The sequence below is a fragment of the Camelus dromedarius genome, chromosome 8, assembly GCF_036321535.1.
Source record: "Camelus dromedarius isolate mCamDro1 chromosome 8, mCamDro1.pat, whole genome shotgun sequence".
Lineage (NCBI taxonomy): Eukaryota > Metazoa > Chordata > Mammalia > Artiodactyla > Camelidae > Camelus > Camelus dromedarius.
In genome coordinates this window covers 72,636,256-72,654,698 of record NC_087443.1, presented here as the reverse complement: position 1 = coordinate 72,654,698, position 18,443 = coordinate 72,636,256, and the positions used below count along the sequence as shown (strand labels likewise).

The 18,443-nt window shown below is 41.4% G+C and overlaps 1 protein-coding gene across 2 annotated transcripts; it reads right to left on the bottom strand.

Annotated features, from left to right (window-relative positions):
* Positions 1 to 23: 23 nt before the first annotated feature.
* DENND10 (DENN domain containing 10) lies at positions 24 to 17,292 on the bottom strand. 2 transcript variants are annotated; one of them, XM_031461852.2, is made up of 9 exons: positions 17,165 to 17,292; positions 14,869 to 15,065; positions 13,094 to 13,173; positions 10,113 to 10,261; positions 9,042 to 9,153; positions 7,438 to 7,538; positions 4,688 to 4,795; positions 2,576 to 2,670; positions 24 to 1,457 (listed from the first exon to the last, which is right to left on the bottom strand). In XM_031461852.2, the coding sequence occupies exons 1-9, from the start codon at positions 17,217 to 17,219 to the stop codon at positions 1,281 to 1,283; spliced, it is 1,074 nt and encodes a 357-aa protein (XP_031317712.1). In that variant the 5' UTR covers positions 17,220 to 17,292; the 3' UTR covers positions 24 to 1,280. The 2 variants fall into 2 exon arrangements, with proteins under 2 accessions (XP_031317712.1, XP_031317713.1); XM_031461853.2 differs by lacking the exon at positions 13,094 to 13,173 and having other exon boundaries at positions 14,869 to 15,085; positions 17,165 to 17,289.
* Positions 17,293 to 18,443: the final 1,151 nt, after the last annotated feature.

Below are 18,443 nucleotides of genomic sequence, written 5' to 3'. Positions count from 1 at the left end.
TGAGGGAGAAAAAGATGTTAGTATTAATTTTCATAAAGTGCAGATTTAATTTTCAATTGTTTGTCTCAGTAAACATCATCTCATTTCAAATCCTCCCCTGCACCCACCCAAGGGGAGTATGTTAAAAATTTTTTCCTTAACAAATGTCTGACACCAAGAATAAATGAAAGATCCAAGAAAGGCAAGTATTTTTACAGACATTTTTTCTGGGTAAGATTTCTAAGGACAGCAGTACTGAGTAAAAAAGAGTGAAAAATCCCCTTTCATAATTAATATGAATGTATATAATAACAAAAACAATTTAGACCCCCATGCTTATTTTGCAATTTTTAGGTCTCTAATTATGAAAAAGGTACCTAACTGAACAAAAACAATTGCCTTTATATGTGGCCAAATTATTTTTACTAAAGTTGTTTGAAAACATTCTCTGGTTTTGGCCCTCACAAGAAGTGAATTCTCACATTCCCTCACCAATTATATAAAGTTGCTGCTTCAATGCAGACATTTACGTTCAAAATGGGCTTCTTATTTTATTCTATCACATAAGGGCTGGCATCTTTTTCAAAAGAATATTGCTAGCAACAGGGTTAATTAAAGAGAACTAATGGCCGAAGTTTGCCAACTGCTTACCTCTGCGACAGTATAAATATGGATTATTAAAGTTGTCTACCCAGGTATAAAATCTATGCAAAACCCTTATAATATAGGCAACATGTTCAAAGGCTAAGAAAAGAATTTTCTTTTATAGGAAAGTGCAACTGCAGGGTCTTCTGAATGATCTTCTAGACGGTTCTGCAGAAAACTTAGTAGTTTGGCTCAGAAAGTAGAGTTCCTCACAAGGAATTAAAGTTCTTCCTAGAAGAATACAAAGCAAAATTTCAGGCAGCTTTCTGAAAATAAACCATTCGTTGGTGGCTACACAGTGAGACAAACTGGAACTTAGAGTAACGAAGGCCTTCGGAGTTGCTGTCATTTGCATGAGAACTCGACAGAGCTATTTCGCGCTTACTCCAGGACATCGGGCAGTTGTATAATGTTACATATGGTGGTTACAGCACTTTGTAAACATTGAGAGGAGGCATGAAATTAATCAGATAGGAGGAATTCAGAAGTGTTTTCATATGTGTTTCAGTGCTTTTTCAGGTCAAACTGCAATGCTTTCAAATAAATCATTAAAAATAGAACGTTTTCTTTGCTATTTCCAGTATTTTACATAGGTGATGGATAGTCACGGTGCCAGGGCTTTAGATCTGTCATCAGTGACACATTCTGCCCCGTGGTCAGATTTTCAGCATTTGTTCCGCTGCTGCTAGATGGTAGAGGAAGTTTTCTGTTGCTGGCGGAAGTCGTCTCTGCTTTAGTGCCTCATAATTGAGCACTCGCTTTTCTCCATCACCCGAAACTTCTGAAAACGGAGCCAGGTTGGTGAAGATTTCTTTTGTTTTTAGGGAAATATCCTTTAAAAGAACAGGAAAATATATAATATGTTAGTATCAAAAAATTTGAATAGTTCTCCAGAATCCTTCCTGCTGTTTTTTTAGGTTTATCAGACTAACTTTATAAATAATTTTTTTTAAAATTTAAAATAACAAGATAAATGTCATGAGTAATTTTGGGCGGTGGGGGCGGATGGGCATAAAGTGTACAATTCAGCGGCATTTTAAGTACATTTACAGTGTGGTTCAACCATCACCACTATCCATTTCCAGAACTCTTTCCATCATCCCAAACTGAAACTCTGTACCCATTAGACAGTAACTCCCCACTCCAGTCTCCTCCAGACCCTGGCAGTCACCATTGTACCTTCTGCCTCGATGAATTTGCTGATTCTAGGTGCTTCATGTAAGTGGAATCACACTATTTATCCTTCAAGGTTCTTGTCAAGGTTCATACATGTTATGGCACACGTCAGAACTTCACTCTTTTTAAGGCTGAGTAACATTCCACCGTATGTATGGACTACATTTTTTTCTCCATCCATTTGGACATCTGGGTTGTTTTCACCTTCTGGCTACTGTGAATAATGCTGCTCTGGACAGCAGTGCACAAATGCCTAGCTGAGTTCCTGCTTCCAGCTCTTTCTGATAGACATACACACACATACACACACACACACATACATACATATATACATACATACACCAAGAAGTAGAATTACCAGATCTACGTTAATTCTACGGTTAACTTTTTGAGGAACCTGCTGTTGTTTTCAGAACAAATCTCTTCCCTGAGTCCTCTCCTGCCTGGGATGAGTGACCCAGCACCTGCTACACGGGCTTTATTCCTCTTCACTGACTGACATTCCCTTTGGGTGGCTGAGGACTCAGTGCATTTTTCACTGTGAATGCCTGGCTTCAGCACCAGCCCCTGTATCCATCTGCCCGTGGAGTCCGGTAAGGGAGTGGCCGCGGCTGCTCATCTTCACCAGGGCTGTCCTGCAGACCCTCTGCTCATCTGAGCAGCTGCCCACCGGCCTCTCCAGTCGCTTCACTCTGTTCACGTGAACAGCAGATGACGAGCTGCTGCCCAGCGAGGCCTTTTCAGGACTCGGTCAGTGGGCAGGGTCAGGCGTTACCTGTATAACTTGGCTGTCTGATTTCTCTGGATCTTCTGCTGACTGGACAATTAACTGACCAATTTCTTTATGCAGTTTTCCCATTGTCATGGCCTCTGGCAAGAAGAAGAATATGTTGTGTGAATATTTAGAAGTTTATGTAATAAAAAGTAATCATGCCATCCTATCTGAAAACTGGAACGATCATATAGACGGAATTTTCAAAAAGCAACTGACACCCCCCTCCCCCCCATTTCCATCTTATTACTACACACAAATATGGTGACACAATAGGAGGTAAGGCACGGTCATGATTTATCTACTTCATGTTCCATATAAAACATGCCAATATCAAACCAAAATTCTGATAAAAATTTTTATTTTTTTCTAGACAAAACCTAACGAAAACTTCTGACTACAAATAAGTTGTGATTTTAAGCTAAGAGCTCAACTTTTCTGTCCAAGTCTTGATTTTTTTTTTTTATGGAGGTCCTGGGGATTGAACCCAGGGCCCCATGCATGCTAAGCATGTGCTCTACCACTGAGCTATTCCACCCCTCTCCCGTCTGAGTCTTTACGGTTGAGAATTCAGGTTGATCTTTCTGGCAGGGATGTTGTGAAAGCAGCACTTCCTGTCATTTCTGCAGAAGCAGCTCAACAGTCACTGTGTAAAGGCCCTCAGAAACGAGCCAAGGCAACAACCTAAATTACATTAATTATACCCGCTGCTATTTTCTGCAGCAAGGAGGTTAACAGAAATTTGTTTGACACTGAGGGACAGACTCCACTGGCAGAAGCCCATTTGATAGACCTGGAGCAGCAGAGGGCTGCAGGGAGTGGCCCCTCTTTCTGGTCCTAACCCTCCAGCAGTCTCAGGTGCCTGGCCATAGCTAGTTCTCTATCACTGGCTTTACAAAAGGCAGTATCCTAAAGACCTGATTCTATATTTTGAAATTTTTCACCATGAGTATGTATTAGGTTTGTAATTTCAAAGCAAATGAAAAGGAAACTTGTTCTGGTTCTGTTAATTTGAGGTTGCTAGATAAAACCTCACATGATCAGAATCTAGCTAAAAAAATCCTTAATTGGCCAGCATTCAGCTGCTCACACTTTTAGGAGAAAGATGAATGAGGACACAAAAGCTGTTGTCAGTAATTCCCATCTAAAACCAATACCTCAGAGTGCCCTGGGCTCAAAACACATTTAACCCCATCTTTTCTACTTTATGCAGCTGTAATTTAGGACAATGTACAGTTCCCAGAGACAACCCTAGGACACTAGAACACTCTCTCTCGATCATTAGACCCAAGAATACTCCCATTCCCCGATGCTTGCTGAGATAGCCTTCAAAAAGATTTTCCACACGGGAGTCATGTTCAGTGACAAATGTCTACACACTCTGATACTCCTTCCTTCATGAGGTGGAGTCTAATTCTTCTTTCTTAATGACTTGCTTTAACGAATAGACGATGGAGGAGGTGGTGGTGTATGACTTCTGAGACTAGGTCACAGAAGGCACTGTGGTCCCCCCACCCTTGACTTACTTACCCCCTGCTGGGGAGGCCAGCAGTCATGTGGTGAGAACACTCAAGCTGCCCTAAGGAGAGGCTCATGTGGTGAGGCCTTTGTCAACAGCCATGTGAGTTAGCCTGGAAGCAGGTCCTCTAGCCCCAGTCAAGCCTTTACTTGACCACAGCCTTGGCAATATCTTGATTGAAACCTCTTAAGAATCCCTGAGCCAGACCTCCTAGCTAATTCTTCCTGAACTCCTGCCCACTAAAACTGAGTTAAGTATTTGTTGTTTTAAATCCCTAAGTTTTAGAAGTAATTTGTTATGCAGCAATGGCTAACGAATAGACCTTGTTTAAACAGAAAAGTGGAGAAGCAAGACGAATAGACCATTCATCATATTAATGCGTAATGTGGCATAAGCACCCAGAGGTATCGCTAACTGGGCTAGGTCTATAAGAATGAATGCTGTGTTCAAGATGCAGAAAAATCCCTCCAGCTTCAGCACAGAAGGTGAAGCGGGCCCTCCAATACTGATTTTAGAGAATAACTGAAAATATACAACTGCTTGGCTCACATCTTGTGTCAACAACAGAAAAGGACAGAACAGAACAAAGAACTAACCTTTTGCAGGTGGAGCAATGGTAATCTCACTATCTGCCAGGTTCACAAACACATCATACAGGTCTGATCTGTTGCTCACCTCCAAGTCTACGAATCCAGCGACGTAACCTGCATCACAAAGAGGACCAACGTTACTGGAGTAGGAAGAAATCATGCTGTGAACATACCAAAGAGAACCGAATCTAAAAACTCATCAGCTGGTTTTCTTCTCTGCTTTATTTATCCAGGGCGTTTTAGCTGCACCCTGTGACATTTATTAAGATGACATTATTGTCAATTGCCTGAAGAAACTCACACAACTCATGATGTTCCAAAACTAGATTTCAGTGTCAAAGAAGAAGGCTGAAGCAAAGCATCTGCTTTTCAGTCATCGCTATTTGAGTCGAGCATGGCAGATGAGGCGGCAGGTAGCAAGGATTCTCTGGACTACTGTCCCCCCTAAGTCTTTGTCGCCAAGAAGTCATAGCTGAACACTCAGTTTTCTCAGGGATCGAATCACCCCTGAGATGGAAACAGTGTCACCTTCACCAATGTCAGATCTGATACAACAAATCCTAAAGGAATCAGGGCCACTCAAGAATTAGCAGACCTTTGCAGTTGGCGTTAAGACTGGTTCCCAGACTTTTTGGATTTCACAGTGCAGTACAATTAAAAAAAAATTTTTTTTGAGGACCAATTTTGCTTTACCAAGTGAGGACACTTATAAAAACAACAGCAGCAACAAAACCAAAAACTCACAACAGAACACCCAGACACAGACTCCCTCTTGTATGAGAAAATGTGACAGGTGACAGAGACGATGCTGCAGATTCCTAAGAGAGGACACTATTCAATACGTATTCCTGAGCTGAGCTGCTATCCAAATGGAAAAAAAAAATCAGATCTCAGACTCACACCCTACAAAAATAGTCATTCTAGGCAGATTCCCACAAAAATAATAATTCCAAATCCAAAAGACTTCAGTGGGGAAAAAAAAACCTTTAAAAAAATTTATTTACTGATTTAGTTGGGGGAGGTAATTAGATTTATTTATTAGTTTTTTTTAATGGAGGTACTGGGGATTGAACTCAGGACCTCATGCATGCTAAGCATGCTCTCTATCACTTGAGCTATACCCTCCCCCACATAGAAAAAACTTTTTCAATGTTTATAAGAAAATATAGAAGAAAAACAACCCAATGGAAAAGTGAGTAAAAGTTATTTTGCAGAAGAGAAGACAAAAATGGCAAAAACAGAAATATGCTTAACCTTGTTAGGAATACAGAAAATGCAAATTAAAACCACAACAAAATAATCACTGTAAACCCACCAAGTTGGCAAACATTTAAAGTTTGACCATAACCAAGTGCTGCTGAGGACAAGAATAGGACCTCTCCTACACTGCTGGTGGAAGGGTGGATCGGTACAACCTCTGAGGAAAACACGTGGCATTATCCAGCAGCCTGAGGATTCGCATACCTTCTCACCCAGAAGTTCTACTCTGCAATGTGTAACCCAGAGAAGGCCTTGCACACGTGCACCAGGAAACCCACAGTAAGAATGCTCACAGCAGCACTGTTTTAAAAGTGAATGACGAGGCGGGGGGGTATAGCAGCTCAGTGGTAGAGCGCATGCTGACCATGCACGAGGTCTTGAGTTCAATCCCCAGTACCTCCATTAAAAAAATAAAAAATAAATAAATAAAAATAAATAAATCTAATCCTCCTGCCCTCCCCAACAAAAGTAGAAATAAAACTAAATGACGAGAAATGTCTAAATGAATAAACTATGGTATATTACTTAATGGAATCCCATACAGCAGTGAAAATGAGTGGGCTTACAGACACGTGAACATGAATGAATTCTGCAAAACTGTTAAACATTAAGGAAAAAACCAAACAGGCCTCAGAAGAATTCACCCATCATGCCACATGAGTCCACATACATGAAGCTGGTTTAGGAAAAGTGAACGATGCGTTGTTTAGGGATGTGTGTTCACGGGGACGTGGCCAGAGGAAGGCGGTGAGGAAGAAGGTGGAAGGAGACTGAAGGCACAGGTGCTTCAGACGACTGACAGCAGCCTACTCCCAACTCTGGTGAGTCCCGGGTGTTCCTTGTGTCTTTTATAACTTGCATAAATATTACATATTATTTATAAAATACATTTCATAATTGAAAAAACAACAATAAAAGCTCCTACCATCTGACATCACCATTATCATCATCGTCATTTTATGAAAAGACCTTTAAGATCCTAAAAATATAAAGGTCATATACTTAAATTTGAAGAAATAAAAACAAAACACCGTGTCAACTGCAAAGTTAGGATTCCTGTAGACCTAAGTAATACTGTATTATTAAGCTATTCCCAGAATCTTATTAATAATTATTATATTGTATTACATAATAACACCATTTTAAAATAACTTCATTTTTTCCTTTGAGAAAAAATATGGAAAGGCTCAAAATAAACTGTAAATCAGATCACCAACAGGGAAACTCTTAAGATGAGAGCTTTACAAGTTAAAAATAAGTTGATTTTGCTAATGGTTGTATAACAATGTGGTCATACACTTTAAAATGATTAAGATGGTAAATTTTATGTGATGTGTATTTTACCACAATATTTTTTAAATTAAAAAAAAATTTTAAGGGGAAAAAATTAGATGCATTTACCAAAAAAAAAAAAAATTTCTTTTTTAAATCCCAAAAAACAAACAGCAACCCTGGTTAAATCCTCTCCTCTCCTCACCTGGGAGCCTGCTGCCTACCTGGGCACATCTGGAGGGCCTCCAGCTCATCAGCATCAAGGTGCACGTAGGAGTGAAGTATGGTCCAGTCCTGTCGATGCCACACCAGGGCAGGCAGAGTCCTGGGGAGCAAGGCGAGAATGCAGATGGCTGCTGGCCCGCACCTGAGCCTCAGCCCGCCCTCTTCCCTCTCACTCTTGGGGAGGAAACTGGCTACCAGAGGCAGAGCGGACAGTAAGCCCTAATCGTGCCAACACCTCCAGGCTTCAAAGTACAGTAATGCAATGTTTTAACACTGCTTTTGGGGTCCGATTGGTTACAAAGAGTTCAAGGTAAAGTTTTGAAAGATCTCCATGGTGACGGAGCGAGGCTTCCAAAGTTTTCCTTCAAATGCCCCACTCTGCAGACTGCCACAGAGGGGGTCTGAAGCCAAAATCCAAAGCAAGAAATTTAAGCAAGCAAGAAATTTTGTGAAGTCTCTCATTTCAGATTTAAAATTCCAGCTAAATTTACAAACTACTTTGTGTGCCGAATTTATCTGTGGTTCTGTGAACTCCCTGGTGACCTGCTACATATTTCAGAAGCTGTGGACACCCTAGTTTCAAAAGCACAAATGTAGAGGGAAAGGGTAATTGGGTGGGAAAACACAGGGTTTTGGAGTTAGAAGAGGGTAAATATTCTGGCCCTCTCACCGAGGATGGGAGGCAATCAGTCATAACAACGGTGACTTCGAGAGTGCACACTCTGAAGCCACATGGCGAGCACTTTACCCAAATTATTTCCCATCCGAAAAACAAGCTTATGAGGTAGGTATTATCATCTTCACTTTACAGATAGAGAAACTGAGGCATAGAAACATTACGTATCCTTTCTGTGGTCACAGGGCTGATACGTGGCCCTCCCAGGACTTTAACCCAGGTCTTTTGGACTCGCAAGCCTGCCTTCTTCCATTATCTAACCACTTAACCTCTCTGCGCCTTGGTCTTCTCATCCACAAACAGGCCATGCCACTCCCGTCATCATGAGTAAATTTAGTGACTTAAGGTGCCTTATACAATGCCTAGCATACAGTAAACAGCATAAATGCTAGTGCACCTGCTTTTAAAAAAGAATCTAAGAACAACTTAGATTTGGCAAAGAAAACAAAACAATCTACATTTATTATATAAATAAGAGAATTGGTGGTAAAACTGAATGGAAGAAACAACTTATCTAAAACAGAGGTCAGGCCCTGTGGCTGGCTGCCTGATTTGCACACAAGGTCTTACTGGAACCCAGCCGAGCTCATTCATTTACGTATGTACTGTCTGTGGCTGCTCTTATGCACCAGTGGCAGTTGAGTAGTTGGGACAGAGACTGTATGGCCTACAAGCCTAAAATAGTTACTCTCTGGCAAGAAGTCTGCAACTCCCTGCTCCAAAATTTTCAGGTTTCAAAATTTCAAGAAGAATCTGCTGAAATTCAGTGACCTTGAACTACTAAATCTAAACCAAAACGATATTTTACCCCCAGCCTAACACATGCTATTTATACCAATGTGCAAAGGAACAGAGTACACAGTAACACGGAGGGCCCCGAACTGGCTGCCAACAAAGTCTGCACTTGTTAATGACAGGAGACCATACCTGGTAAACTCCTGGACAGCTTCTATTTTGGGGTGATAGACAACAATTCTTTTCTTTAGCATCAGTGCTGTGTGTAAGATAACGGTTTCCATTCCAAACTGAGATACGATGTCTTAAAACAAAAGAAATGATAATGTTACTGCATTAGATATTATGTTAAAAAATTAAGTTTTTATCAGAAATAATTCTTGTCAATACAGACAATAAATGTAGGTAAATGTTGTAAATACAGAAGCACCTTATTTGGTGGGTGGGCAAATCAATCCATATGTCTGCTCCCAGGATGGGTGTTACAGTAGCTACCCCTGCACCCTCCAAGGGACTGTATGCTGGATGCACAGAAGAAGCCTGACTCACAAGAAAGTGGAATTATGTGAAGGGAACCAGCAACTTTGGTGCCATGAAAGCTCAAGTTTAAAAAAAAGTTCACAGACTGCTCCCAACCCACACATAAATCACTAAATAAGTCCTTGTGAGACAGCTGGAAAAACACCTAACACCTCATCAGGGATGCTTAGAAACCATATAAAACAGCAGGATCAAGAGCAAAGACAGGCAGGCGCTGTGGGAGGATGAGAATGGAGGCCAGCATCACCTGGAGTTCCCGCCTCCTCCCTTTTAAGGACCCCGAGGTCTTGGCTTAGCCCTAGGCTGGACTTTCCAGGGAGGAGACAGAAGCAGGGAATTAGACTGGGAACTCTGGGGCAGGGGCTTGAGCTCCCCGGATGGAGGAAGTCACTGCTAAGATCTAAGGAAAGAAAACGATGGAAGTCAGGGGAGATCTCAAGCCGAGAACTTCAGTTTACTGGTGAAAGAACATTTCTACATTAACAGTTGGAATCATACAGAAAGGAACACCACAAATGTCTCCTCTCCTGACAGACTTCTAACCACATAAGGAAATGGAGAAGTTGAACTACACTCCCAAGTAAGAAATAAATATTGTATAGATGAAGTATGTGAAAAGATGAAATCACAGTTTAAAGGGAGATTGTCATTGGCTTAGGGATTTTGTTTTTGTTGGGATGGACTAATCTGGGATGGGTTTGTTTCTCTTCTTTTCTTTTTTACCTTTGATGGAGCCTGCAAGGTATGCCTTTCGGGCATCAAAGTCCTTGCTGAGAAAAGAGCCATTTTCTTCACTGTGGCATATGCCCTTCGTGAGAACCGCGATGTAACTCTCCATCATCTTAACAGGGCTCCCGTGTTTCAGGTACATTCTGTGAGAAAAGACAAAAAGCAGTCATACCTGATTTAGCATGAACCACCTGGAGAAGTACGCTGAGGACAGGCATGGGTACTTTCTAAAGAATCCAAGCCGACTTGCTGACACACTTCTGAATGCCTGAATCTTTTCATGACCACGGTTACGTCTATAATTTGAAAACATACTGGTAAAAAAACTAAAACCACCCCTTGAGAAACGTTCAATAATTCTTTGAAGTAGGATCTCTTGTTATATCTGGGGAGGCCTGCTATGGTCCACGCAGGCAGGAGAATGAACTGTGGACTTTCTGAGGCCCTGCTGTTCTCGAGAATATTGTATCCTTATCTCTTTTTTTGTCTTACTTTCATAACTGGTGGTGTTAGTCATGACTCTGTTTTACTGCTGGGATTTCCTTTGACAAGAAAGGAGTCTTACGCATTGTTCACAGAGAAAGCAGTAATTAGATGTAGAACTTATATTTATTATCAGAGTTCTCAGAGGTAGCTATATTTAAATAATTAAGAAATCAGACTCCTCTAAGTTTCTGGTGATAAATGCACACTAGATACATTTATCAAGTTAAAGCTTCCAGAAAATGCAGACAGGAAACTGGCTACATTTATACCTAACATGTGACATCAGCCCCTTCCCCTGAAAACTTTTCCTGTGAGAAACTAAATCTGAATTCTGCTGGAGAAGTAGGACTGGATCTACTTGGGCATTTCAGTAGGGACAGAAAATTGGGATGAAAATAAAATCATTGTTTAAGACAGATCACTTGAGAACTGTATGTATTGCACATTAAGTGAAAAAACAAAAGCAAGTGTTTTAACTGCCTAATAAATTTTGTCAGTCATCAGTGTTTTTTTTAATTATTATTTCAATGCACAAATTGGGGGGAAAAGGTAGAGAACAATGAATATGGTAAACTATCATTATATATATATGTATGTGTATCTATATATAATAATAGTCAGCCCCATGAACTTGTACACGCTTATCTATGGAGAAAACATCTCCAATATGAAATAAAGAAAACAGGCCCAAGAGCTGCCTTAGGGTGGGGGGTCGGGAGGCAGAACTGGAGACTGCGAATAGGGGAAGGAGGGGATTTAGTTTTCACTGTATACCCTTTGTATTTTTTTTTTTTAACTATGTGCCTATATTACCACAACCAAACCCAAACAAACAAAAACACCATTAAAATTATTAAATTTTTAAAATAAAATGAAATTTAATTTTAAAAAATTTTAGTTTAATATTATAAGAAGGGGTCACGGCACTGGACCCGGGTCCCACAGGGGATATGAACCCCTCCTTGTGGGCTCCCGTGGCCACAGTAGGCAGCATGCTGGAGAAGGCAGCTCTCCCCAGAGATGGAAGGGAGCACCTCACGGCCTTCAAGAAGTGTTTGTTTACATGTGTGTGAACAGGCATATGCGTTCATGGGGAGAGTGAGTATGTGCACACAAGCACATGGGCGTGGACAGGTGCCTGGGCAAGCACTGAGCGTGGTGGGGGCTGGGGGCAGAGGAAGCGGTTGGCGATGGCTTTGAGTCCTCATTTCTTTTGCACTGTGACAGGGGAGTGTGACAGTGCTGTGGCATGGAACAAGCTGAGAAACCCTAGGGCTTCCTCTTGAGCAGGAAGTGGGGTCTAAAGCAACCTTGCCTTCTGGGCCCCAGAATATTTCCCAGTGAATTCAGTTGCGTAACCTAACTCTGACTCAATCAAATGAAACAGGAGCCTAATGTTTGTTCAAAAACACCTTTGCAGTAGTTTTGGTTCATGGCTTCTGGATAGCGCCTCTTCTAACGATAATAATCTCCCCTTTGTGTCAGTGCCATATTTGCAGACAACTGTTTATATTTCAGGTGAGCCATATATCTGCAATTTATCGCATGAGAGCAAGAAGTCTTTCTTATCAGAGCTGACTGCTAAAACAGTAAAAGTTCTTTTTGTCGAAATACAACCTAACTGAAACTCTTAGGTCATGAGATGATATTCTTCGTGTGTGTGTGTGTGTGTGTACATAAAAATGGCAAAAAGGCAATCATTTATTGGGATTATAGTGAGAAAAAACAAAAATAATTCCCTTTACCCTCCCCTCAAAAAAAACACTTACTGGGCATGAACTTGAGGACTGAGTGTTATACGTAACACCCAGAATTATAATTCTACCCAATGATATTAGGAAAAACCCAAAACCCTAAAAAGCCCTGATTAAACAAAAAGCTAGTATCTCTAACACATAAGACAGGTTTCATTAATTTCACTAGATATACTTATCAAGGCAAGAAAGTAAACTGGTAGAATTTAGATAAATTTTTTCAACAGCTGGGATGAAATGGGAGGAGTCCACTTGAATCGCAATTAACCAATTAATCAGAGTTTCTCCACTCCTCCGCATTCCAACTAAGAAATATTTTCCTGTGCTTTAGCATAATTCAAACTGCCCATTAACCTTCCCCCAAATGACTCCCACACACAGACCCTGACACACAGGACCCAGCTCACCAGTTGCATCCTAAGGAAAGCTCCAGATTGGAAGTGAGTAGAAATAACAAACCAAAAGTGGCAAATGACTCAGAATGCCCAGAAATTACAACAGCATTGCAAACTGCTTTTTCTTCTCCCCTCTACCATCTTCCCTACTAAGAGGAGCAGTATCATGGAAGCAGAAGACAAGGTTCCTCTTTATAAAACAGTGTCTGAAGGGCCGGTAATGATTAAGTGGGGGAAACAGAGGGCTAAAATACGCTTCCTCAGTGTAGAAGTCTGCTATGTAACTATTGAGTAAGATCTTCATGTTTGTATTAGTATTTAACACAGTTTTCATACAGACCTACACAATATCCTAGTGAAGGCGGCATATTTCTCTGGATTAAAATCTTTGGCGGTCAGAACAATAGAAAAATGAGTCACCTGTCCAAAACAAAAAAAAAGTACACTCTTTAAAGACACTTTAATAGAATTAATCTTTATCACTATATTCTAACAAATCTTTTGTACAAGATCTACCAGCATTAAAAGGAAAAGACCAAAATGTAACAAGTCCTCACTTGCTTCTTTATACTTTTATGGGTATAAACACACATATAAAAAATTATATTTATATATACATATATTTAATTTCCTACATAAGAATGTAATGCATTTAGAGTTAGAGTTTCTTTCCTCAAAAGCATAAAATATTTCAAATATCAAAGATGTGAGTTTTTGGTGGGGAGGATACAGCTCAGTGATAGAGGACATAGTATCCCGGGTTCAATCCCCAGTACCTCTGTTAAAAATAAACAAATAAACCTAATTACCTCCCCCCTCACCAAAAAATTTTTTTTAAATGTGAGTTTTTATTTAAAGCCCCCTACCTTCATCAAAGCAGAACCAGAAATGAGGGGATGAGGGTACAGCTCAGCAGTAGAGCGCATGCTTAGCATGCACGAGGTCCTGGGTTCAATCCCCAGTACCTCCATTAAAAAAAAATAAAAAATTAATGTAATGACCCCCCCCAAAAAAGAAAAAAAATTGTTCTAAAAAAAACCTATAAGATATAAATTACAGAATAAAGTAAATCCATAATTCAAAAAAAAAGATAACTCGCAATTCTCTATCAGACCTACGACTTAGTGACTACTTTTCACGAATGAAATAGGATGGAAAACACAAAAATACATTTCAGTAAAATTCATACAGTAAAAATCATAGTTCCCAAAATAGTCAATTCTCTGTAGGATGCTGTAGAAGCTAAAGGGCATTGTTATAAGAAGCTTCACTTATTTATACGCCTCTATTATTATACATATAAATTTCTGATAATCATACACTTATTATTCCCATTAATGAACGTCTTTCTGCAATTTACATTTGCTAATTATTAATCTGTTTTGTCTTAAACGTCTTAGAGTTACTAAATTGTTGCCTTCCTGTTGTTTTAAATGTAATTCCTTAAATTTAAGCCAGTATCTTGGACATCCTTCATACTGTCTGTGGCTGGCTATAAAATTAGCCCTGAAAAGGTAAAAGGAGTCCCCACCTAGAAGATCACAGCCAGGAGCTCAGCCACTTCTTTCCAAGATTTTTCTTCTCTGGAAAAAGGGCTGGTTGTTTGGGATTAGGGAAGTCCACAATGACCACATACTTACTCGTTTTCAGCAAGTCATCTTGATAGTGTTCATAGCAAATGACACACAAAGTCTACTGAACACATGAATTTCCTTAGTTACCCTTTCTATTCTTAACATATCCTTATCATCAACAAATGAAAAAGTTTTCTTAACTAGAATAATTATACCCTTAAAATTAGTTTTTAATTATGGAAAAATACTTCTTCCCATTTTTAATCAGAGTCAAGGCTTTGAAACTACTTCTACATTTCTACTCCAAGTATAACCTGGGAAAGGCTCCTCCACACCAACCACGGGTTAGTCATATAATATATACCAATAAATATTAATAGAATGAATGAATGAAATGTGAAAGAGAACATTCCCAATGAATATCATATATTTAATATCTTTACAAAGTATATTGTGAATGATGAAGTCTAAAGGGTTTATTGGAATAATCTTACATCACTTAAAAATATTTTTGGGTTTTTTGACCTTCATACAGTCATACCTTTTTCAAAACGGAAGAATCTGGAACTTCAACTGTTGTGATATAAAACCACGTTCTTCTGTACTGACCAAAGACAAAGGGGTGGAGAAGTTTATTTTCATCTGTAAGGCAGCACTTTCTCAGCAGGAGGTTCCTTAAAGTAGCTGTCGTGGAAGGATAACACCACACCCACAGAACTTCTCCATTTGTGTCCTTTTCTACGGTGGAAAGATGGTCACTGTGAGAATGTCAAACAGCAGCAAGGAAGTGAGTTGATTGGTTACTCAGAAGCACTTCGTGGAATCAGTTTTAACATCCCATTTTACAAAGCAACCCTGAGCATGTGAGACCCCAGATTCCCACCTACCTTTCCTGGTCAAGTTACCTAGCTCTCCTGATTTTCAGTTGTAGGCCACCTGGGTAAGAAGCTTTTCTTACAAGTCATGAATGAAAATGTAGCCTTAGAGGTTTGGTAGGGGTCTGCCCTAACTCCTCCCACACAAATTCTCATAAATTTATAGTCACTTTACATTTTGATCCAGTTGGAAGGATCTTTAATAAATACATAGGAAGGGTGTGTTGAAAACAAAACTGGAGATTAAGAAAATGGTGAAATCTCTTTCAAATCAAGGTATGTACTGATTATATGAATTCTAGATTTAAAGTTTTTAATAATAATGGTTAAATAGTCATATATGTACTTTCATTATCAAAGTCAGCAGCTCCATAACAAAATAGGAACAATTTGCTAATAATAACTCCAGGCAAAAATAGCCTAAACTTTAGAGAAATAGTTACTGAACATATAGCAGTAAAAATCCTGTTTTAATCTACAGACTTAAAAAAAAAAAAAACCCAAAAACCTTTTATTATGGGAAATAACATTAAAAAATAGAGAATGATAAAATGTATTCCCTCATCTCCATTACTTAGCTTCAGCAATTACCAACACCTGGCCCTCATTGGTTCATAAAGGGGAGGAGCGCCCCTCCCCCCATTATTTTTAAGCAAATCCCTTTTAAATTCATGTCAACATGAAAAATAAAAAAACTGAATTGAAAATATGTCATCCTTTTCTTCGCTGTTACCAGATAAAGTCAGAGTTTAACTCAGCCTTAATTGAGAAGTACCTTCAAGAAGGACTAAGATGTCTGAGGTACATAGGCTTTCCTTTGAAACGGTTTCAAAATCACATTAGAAATACAGGAAGCCGTTCCCAGAAATATGCACTCCTTTGAGACACTGAAAAATAATCAGCAACATTTAACTACATTTCCGCCAGCTTTTCTAAATCCAAGCAATGTTCTTGTACCCTGGGGTTTGATATGTAAAAATCTCGGGAGAATACTTATTCAAAGGACAATGGCACGCTGGGAACCGACAGACGTTCATTCAAGCAACCCAGTACTCAAAGTCGCTGTCAGATGAATGGTTGCTTCAAATATTCACCCCGAACCACTGCACACGGCTCTGACACACATTCCGGCCTGCCCAAAGATCCCAACGCACTTCCATATCCATTTACTCCTCAAAACTAACTGGGATTCCACCCAATGTGATTATGTAGTCACCCGTGCACAACCTCTATCACATGATGCATTAGTTCCCCAGTGGTATGAGTTGGGGCTCCGAAGCTAGACTGCAAGGGTCTCAAACCTGGGTCCCTCACTTTGCAGCGTGCGTCCGTGCACAAATGACACCCTGGGCCTCCACCTGCTCCGTAAAATGGGCATCAAACATAACCCAGACCCCCTGGAGCCGAGGTGAGTTAAACGAGAGATAATCCATGCATAACACACGGCACCCCTGGCCGGCACAGTTGGCCACCGCGTCTCAAATCGCTCGATCACATGATTGGGGCCAGCCAAGCGCCAGGCTGGCAGTCTCGCGTGGCTCCCTCCTCGCTTCGAGGGACCCTTGCCCCGCCGCCTCACAGGAACGGCCTGCGAGATGCTCTGGGCCTGGCCCGGGGCCCGTTTGCGCAGCTCGCTCACCCTCCATGTCTGGGCTCGTCTGCAGCCCGGGGCTTCCCGGAGGAGCTCCCTCCCAGACCGAGGAAGCCTCCGAGGTCCCCCTGCCCCGCCGCCTGGCCCAGACAGGCCCCACACAAGGCTGCGGGCGCACGGGCCCACGGGGGCAGACCGGGGCCCTGCACCGAGAAGGCCGGGCCCCGTATCCCCTATCCCAGGCCTGTGGAGGGAGCCGCGCCTTCTCCTACGCTGGCGGCGCCCGGGGCCGCGGGGGCAGGGGCCACCCCGGGCCCAGGCGGAGGCAGAACTAAGTGTGGGCCTGCAGGGCAGGGCACCTGCGTCCTCACCGATCAGCCCGACTCCAAGCATCAGCTGAGTGTCTGCAGCCTCAGCCGCAGCCATCTTCCGCCGCCGCCACCGCAGCGCGCTGCTCCCGGGTCCGCGCTCCCAGCTCGCAGGCCCAGTCCCTCCTCCAGGCCCCGCCCCGCCAGCTGGCCCCACCTTCCTTCAGGCCCCGCCCCGCAGGCTCCCGCCCCGCCTTCCTCCACCGGGCCCCGCCTCCGCCCTAGAGACTCCACCCCTGCCCCCTCTCTCCCGGACTTCCTGCCTCTCCACTCATCTTCACCCCTTGGTTTCTCACCCTCTTGAGACCTCCCTTAATTTTTCATCTGCCTCCTCCTCAGCTCACTGTAGTCTTTGCTCTTCTCAGGCCTTCCTCATTCTCCCTCTGCCCTCCAATCTGGCTCAAAAGAGGCGACCCAAGGATGGAGGAAGTGTCTCCATTTACTCATTCTTTCATTCATCCAGCCATCCACAAAACAAAAAAAAAAAGGGAGAATTTAAAATGGCTTTGGGAATATAGTGTTGACCAAGACAGAGCATTCCAGTAAGGGAGTTACCGAGTAAAATAACAGCCCAGAGTGATAAGCCTATTGCAATAAAACAGTGCCTACCGTTTGTTAGCGGTTGGAAGTGTGCTGATCTAAAGTGTCAAGGAAGGCTTCTTTCAGGAAGGGATATTTGAACCAAGATCTGAATGATGGGAAAAAGCCAGACCGTTTGGGTGGCTCCAAGATCCCTCCTTCTGGATTCTCTGTGGCTCCAAACCCAAATCACATAAAACTAATCAGGGAGAATCCCTGGTGCCTATAGGAATACAATCCCACCCCCACCTCGATTGATCTTTTTTTTTAAGTATTTAAAATGAAATATTTCATATATACATACCAATCTAAGAAAAACATACGGTTACCACCCTAACAAATAAATGTATTACAAATGCAGGTGAAGCACTTCCTTCTCTTCCCTAATCTCCTGACCTTCCCTATCCCACAGAGGTACCCACTATTCTAAACTTGATAATTATCATTTTCATATGTTTGTAAACTTTGGTATATGTGTGTGTATCACACAACAAAATATTGTACTCCTCATAAAACTTTATACCATTGCAACAGTAGTTAACACGTATTGAGGGGCAGGTACTTGTTTTCCTTGCATTACTTCCTTAAGTCCTCACAGTACTCCTGCCTGTAAGTCCTATTATGATCCTCAATTTACAGGGGAGAAAACTGAAAGGTGATGCAATTTACTCAAGATTACACAGCGTGCAAGTAGGAGTGCCAG

Bases quoted from the DNA above. Each gene is read 5' to 3' on its own strand.
- DENND10 (XM_031461852.2), bottom strand. From the start codon at position 17,219: ATGGCTGCGGCTGAGGCTGCAGACACTCAGCTGATGCTTGGAGTCGGG. The intron at 15,066-17,164 runs GTGAGGACGCAG...TTTCCACCGTAG, and splicing joins GCTTGGAGTCGGGCTGATCG to AAAAGGACACAAATGGAGAA. The intron at 4,796-7,437 runs GTAGGCAGCAGG...TTTGTGATGCAG, and splicing joins GGCCCTCCAGATGTGCCCAG to GTTACGTCGCTGGATTCGTA.